This window comes from Suillus discolor (genome assembly GCF_016758755.1).
Source record: "Suillus discolor strain FC423 chromosome Unknown F5147scaffold_137, whole genome shotgun sequence".
Lineage (NCBI taxonomy): Eukaryota > Fungi > Basidiomycota > Agaricomycetes > Boletales > Suillaceae > Suillus > Suillus discolor.
In genome coordinates, this window is record NW_024541384.1 from 70,146 (window position 1) to 76,145 (window position 6,000).

General features: G+C 47.6%; 3 protein-coding genes across 3 annotated transcripts; 2 read left to right on the forward strand and 1 right to left on the reverse strand.

Moving 5' to 3' along the window:
- Positions 1-57: 57 nt before the first annotated feature.
- On the reverse strand, positions 58-972 carry F5147DRAFT_728437 (uncharacterized protein). Its single transcript, XM_041439328.1, has 6 exons — positions 845-972; positions 739-795; positions 481-685; positions 329-430; positions 246-269; positions 58-186 (listed from the first exon to the last, which is right to left on the reverse strand). The coding sequence occupies exons 1-3, from the start codon at positions 935-937 to the stop codon at positions 497-499; spliced, it is 339 nt and encodes a 112-aa protein (XP_041285086.1). The 5' UTR covers positions 938-972; the 3' UTR covers positions 58-186; positions 246-269; positions 329-430; positions 481-496.
- A 994-nt stretch (positions 973-1,966) lies between these two features.
- Positions 1,967-3,727, forward strand: F5147DRAFT_69916 (uncharacterized protein). Its single transcript, XM_041437600.1, has 10 exons — positions 1,967-1,974; positions 2,021-2,630; positions 2,682-2,727; positions 2,781-2,921; positions 2,985-3,050; positions 3,099-3,167; positions 3,225-3,295; positions 3,355-3,451; positions 3,505-3,512; positions 3,565-3,727. The coding sequence occupies exons 2-10, from the start codon at positions 2,370-2,372 to the stop codon at positions 3,595-3,597; spliced, it is 792 nt and encodes a 263-aa protein (XP_041285087.1). The 5' UTR covers positions 1,967-1,974; positions 2,021-2,369; the 3' UTR covers positions 3,598-3,727.
- Positions 3,728-4,923: 1,196 nt separating this feature from the next.
- F5147DRAFT_764896 (uncharacterized protein) lies at positions 4,924-5,629 on the forward strand (the record flags this gene model as incomplete). Its single annotated transcript, XM_041440731.1, has 3 exons — positions 4,924-5,205; positions 5,259-5,304; positions 5,358-5,629. 3 exons carry the CDS (start codon positions 4,924-4,926, stop codon positions 5,627-5,629), a joined length of 600 nt encoding a protein of 199 aa, XP_041285088.1.
- Between the last annotated feature and the right edge of the window lie 371 nt (positions 5,630-6,000).

Genomic DNA, 6,000 nt, shown 5'->3' on the forward strand with positions numbered 1-6,000 from the left:
ATGAGTATGTTTTATTGAGTCTATAATCAGTATATCTAGTGTGCTGCGGCATAATCTCAGGAAGGTGATCAGCGCGAGATGAGAACTCGGAAGAACTACAATGTACACACAAATCAGTCATTTCGATCCCCACGCCACACAGGGTGCGCAGTATTCGAGAAGGGCAGAAAGTTGATGCCGGTCAGCCTTACGCAGTCAGTTGTACAACCTCAAAGTGCAAGTAGATCGAGTGTCGGGGTTATTACCTTGTAGGTGACATATCTACGCATCTGTAGATGGGAACCATATTGAAAGGTCTGCGTGACAAATTTCTGCATACATAACTTACGTAGCAGGAGGGAGTCCCTTTTCAATATTCCTGTTGCTTTTATCATTGATTCATGTGAGGGTATAGATATTACGTGTATTGTCCTATATAAACGAGTCGATGCTTGTTCGATTTAGCACCGGAAATAATGTCAATCACGAAAAAGTACTCACGAGCAACTACAGCGGCTCATGCGCTTTCGCTGACCCACCAGATCCCCTTCACTTTCCAAACTATCCAGAGTGCTAGAAAAGAGCCAACAATATACATTATTATCCGCATCTGTCTAACACCGCCTGCGCCGGAGAGACCGAATGCTTGCGCAGCTCGTCGAGAGGACTGAGACAAGGATGTTGAAAGGCTAGAGAAAGCGTTTCCCTACGTGCAAATATTAATATGTTTCAAAGTGAAGAGGAGAATCACTAAGGTACTGTATCATCTAGAGCCAGATGTTGTCTTTCGGCATCATCGTAGATGTCTGTGGTGACCTGGAAGACCGTTCAGAGGTATGTAGAAATGAAGTAATATCAATCATACTCCGCGCAGTGTTCGTATCTTTGAATGCAACTCATCTAGTCGCTGATCATTCTGTGCTTCGTAGGTCTCTTCTGTGGTTCGTGACGAAGACATGGAAGGATTAATGTGAGAGGCAGCTAATTTGTTATGGCAAGGGGGGTCTACCGTTTTTAAAACTCCGCTCGCCGCTAGCGGTCCATTGGACCCGAGAAACAGTCTGGACGCGTTGTGAGACGGCTCTTTCCTTCCTTGCCAGGTACAACCCGCCCAGCAGGCCGGGAGCAACATCCGCATAGACCTCGTCTACAGTTTCACAGGATACTCCGGCATTTCTTTGACGGGTACTGATGCGGCATTGCCTCTCGGACAGATAGTTGGGGTGGCCTTTAAACGCATCGACGACGAACTTGTTACCTCTTTAAGAACCGACCTGACAATCATCGTCGGCGCCCCATTCAGAAGCTGGTTGACGAACTCACCAAGTTCATGGCTAGGGAGCCGTAGTGGTGGGTACACAATTTTTCAGGAAGCTTCTTCGAGTGGTGAGCGATTGAATTCGTGGAGGACCAACGGCAAGGGTTGGACTGGGCTAGTAGCAATAGGGGGTCAACTCGATGTAGCGTGGTGTACGCAATCATTCCATGCAGGCGGTGGCTCTGTCGGATAAGCAGGCAGCCTGCGCCCTTGCAGACTGCAGTTGATGCAGGCGAGGTATATATTCCATTGGCCACTACAACATAGTACCAGGTATCATTCGTTCACATCATCCACTATCACTTGAATATCCGATGAAGAAGCTGGATTGTGCTGGACCTCTTCCAATTCTTGTCATCATGTTCAGCGAATCGGTCGTCCGGACTCATCGCGAGGCGAGCCACTGGATTTGTCTGCTAATTGAATTACGTGAGTAGTTCTTTATCATTTTGGCACACTCTACACACGTTGAACGTTGATTGTGGGTGCACAACAACGACGGTTCGGCCTGTTTTCGAAGCTAGAATAACAACTACAATTCTCGCAGGGTTTGGTGACTGGTCGCAACGGACACAACAGCAACTGGCCTATTTTCGAAACAGGGATAACAGAAACTACGATTCTTGCAGAGTTTTGTGACTGGTCATCACGGACGCAATAGCAATTGGCCTGTTAAAGTAGGAGTAACAATAGCTGAAATTCTCGGTGACTAAAACTTTTCAGACAATGTTCACCTTTATCGAAGCCTCATCCGCCACCGTCGGAGTCTCTGACCAAACTTTTGGTCGTGACTTACAACCCGGAACAGCTTGAAACCACTGGTAGCATACAAGTTACCGCATCGACTCAGAAGCACACTCAACGGCGCCGACATTCAAGCCTCCATCAACTGATGCCGTGATCATTGTCGTGATTTGTCGCCGCAATTGGCTTCTACGGCAAAAGATATTCCAAGAGTAGTTAGTGTCTTCCACCTTCCGAGCGATACGAAAGGAGCTAGGATTCCTGTGATATATAATCTGATGGTACCACTTTTTTCGATGTAGCAAGCTCATAACCTTCTACCATAACCATGTCGCCTCACAAAGGGATCGCGCTCATCACAGGATCTGCTCAGGGCATTGGTCGCAGTATCGCTCTGCGGCTTGCGAGGGATGGCTTCGACATTGCCTTGAACGACATTCCTATGAAAAGTGAGCAGCTGGCTGCTGTTGCTAGTGAAGTCGAGGCATTGGGACGCAAAGCGTGTATCGTGATTGCGGATGTGACAATCGAAGAGGAAGTGAAGAACATGATCACTGACACCGTAAAAGAGTTGAGCGGATTGGATGTGGTAGGACCCTGAGCTTCCATTTCTGGAAGCTTGCTTATGATGCTTTTATAGATGGTCGCCAACGCTGGCATTCCAGGAGCCAATACTGTCTTGGAAAGTAAGCTCAGAGGTTCTATTCGAGTATGCGCTGCAATCTCTTATATGGTGTAGCCACTGTTGAAGACTGGGAACGCACGTTCACCGTTAACGCCCGCGGAGTCTTCCTGTGCTATAAACATGCCGCAGTACAGATGATATCTCAGGGTCGCGGTGGCAGGATCATTGGCGCAAGTTCAATTGCCGGAAAGATTGGTGACTGCTATTCCGTGTTGTGTTGTGTTGAGCTCGAAGGGCTGACATGAGCGCTGTCTGCAGGATTTCCATCAGCTGCTGCATACTGCGCTAGCAAGTTCGCTGTCCGCGGATTGACGCAGACTGCTGGTGAGCAGAAACATCTTTGAGTGTGAATGATCACTAAACCTGGCCAAGCTCTTGAGCTTGGAAAACATAATATCACAGTCAACGCCTATGCGCCGGGTGTCATACAAACCCAGATACGTACGTTCCACGTGAACATAGTATGTAGCTTGAAGCTGATCACTTTCGCGAACTTAGTGGATAGTATTTCTGACCAATCTGGAAATGTCAGCCTGGCAGACGAAGATTCGACGAATTACCTTACTCAGGTCTGTTTGTGTTCCCTTCATGCTCGCGTGTATCTGTACCGTCAGCTCATATCGTGCAGCTAATTGGGAACCGGCCGATCAAACATAATGGTCAACCAGAGGATATCGCAAGCATTGTCAGTTATTTGGCATCGAAAGAGGCGCATTTCATTACAGGTGAGCTCTTATTTTGTCGTTCATTCCCTGCAGCTTGTTTAACGCTGCGACAGGGCAATGCGTAAGTGTACAGTGCCGGTCACCTAACTTTCAAGGTATTCACTACACTGCAGATTTCTGTCGACGGAGGCGTCGTTCTATCTTAGCGAGTCAGACATCTTCCGAACACAATGCACTAAAAGAAGAAACAAATGTATCTTCAAGAGGTAACGCCGAACATGACGGACTAGAGTTACTCCTGTTTGATTCAAATGAATGAATGAATTTATATTTGGCCGTCTACGCTCACAAGTAAACAAGTCTGAGTATCACGAGTTCCTGCTGATATGTCGCAGCACGTTCGTGTTTTGCAAGTCCGCACGTCAAAGACCCAGGAGCCAGTGTTCCTAGACTGATATCTGGAAGTAGACCGGAGGCCCTTCCTTCCTCATTCCAAGGCTTTCAAGTTAAGCAAGAGTTCTAAATGCTGCGTAAAGTCAGTCAGTAATCAACCCAAATAATTGAGACTCGACGCATAGTTTCTGCTCCAGACATTCCATACTTCTGGATCAGGGTTTGACAGTCCTAGAACTTCCTTCTGACGATAAAGTGGGAGTGGCCCCTGAGTCTGCTGGGATGATATAAACCAAGGGAAACCGAACAAGTGCGGACTATAAATTGATAACGAGTTCAGGGATTTTCCTTGCAGGGAAAGCCCTGTCAAAGGGCTGTCGGGAAGAGCTGCACGAAAGTAGTCTAGTTGAACCAAGACAAAGTGCTGGGTAGGCGCCCGAAGTGATGTGGTTGGTTACTATAGAGGGAAATTTGCTAAATCTCACAGATAAGCGCATTACTTGTAACTTGAAGGTCGAAGCTGAGGTTGTCTCCTCAGGTCAACCTCATGTTGCGATACCCCGTGGCAATTGCAAGTATTGTACAAGAGTCAAAACGATTGTGCCATAGGGCATGTTCAGTAGGTTAGTCAGCGGATAGCTCTTTTAAAATTTAAACTTCCGCCCAGGAGATTTAGAGTTCACGACATCGTTTTTGCAATTCAAATGAGTTTACCTACCAAGTTAAGTACTTCCTTAACTGGTCTTTTTTTTATTCTATCTACTATTCTTCCGCAATATTTGAGCCTTCGGATAATCACCCAATGATTACTTGTAGGTCATAGCACTATAGATCAAAACATACTAACATGGTACCACTGCCAGTATCTCCTTGGGAAGCCCGGTCACCGTCCCCAGTAGGCTCGGGCCTTACCCAACCATAGGCCAGCCTAAAGCCTTATGATGAGGGCTGGGCCCAATGTGACACCACTGACTGACAGTGGCGTTGAACGTTGAAGGCTTGCAACTGCGTTCTATCCCCTTCGTGCCGTGCCGTTATCCTGGTCTGCTGTTTCTGGACACCATGATAAGAACTTGAAGCATTCCAAAAGGTATTTAACATCCATAGATTATCTTGGGATTGCTCGATCAATATTCTCGATGTCTCAATCCAAAGGTGTCGCCCTCATAACCGGTTCAGCACAAGGAATCGGCCGTGCGATAGCGATCAGATTAGCCCAAGACGGCTTTGATTTAGCGCTCAATGATCTGCCCGGAAAGAAGGAAGTATTGGAAGACCTCGCAGCCGAACTTCGGCGAGGCGGAGAATCAGAGAGCTCCTACCATCCTAGAACATGCATTGTGACTTGCGATGTCAGTAAAGAAGACGAGGTGAAGAGCATGATTGATACCGCAGTCGACGCTCTAGGGAGCTTGGACGTCGTGAGTAGTCACCCGAAATGCGTAATCGTTGGACTCATGGCATACTACCGCAGATGATCGCGAATGCCGGAATTAGTGGCATGGTAGATCTCTTGAGTGGTACGTGGATCGATCATGAACCATACCTAGCATAGTACTCACTTTTCATGCAGAAACTCTAGAAGGCTGGGACCGCATGATGAAAATCAACGGCACCTCTGCATTCCTGTGCTATAAATACGCCGCAATCCAGATGGTGAAACAGGGACGTGGCGGCCGCATCATCGGTGCCAGCTCCATGGTAGGAATACAAGGTAAGAGGCTAGAATCGCCCCTTGGACCTGAACCAAGTGGCACCCGACTAGGACCCCGGAACTCACACGCGCTCATCGGCAGCGTGCGTCCAACGGCGCCTTCTCAACCATGGCCCCGTCCAACACCCTAGTCAATAATAAAGACAAAGACAAAGGCAACGGAACGCGAAACCTAAGAGACATGATAGCCTCAGGTGCCGACCAAGCCTCTGAATCCCGTCCAACCACCCCAGCAAACCCAACACAAACCACTAACAAACGAGCCCCACCTAGACTGTCCATACCAGAAATTATAGCACTTAAAAATGAAGTCACTGACGCAAAAACAGGAAAAAAATACCTAGAACGAATCGCTCTATCTCTCGCCGGAAAACCCTACAAAACCCAAAACGAAATATCTGAACTACTGCTTCACACTACTCAACTAGCGGGTGTCTCCCTTCCGGCACAAACAGCCATGCGCGCGATGGCATTTATACTGGAAGAAGGAGCAACAAATGAA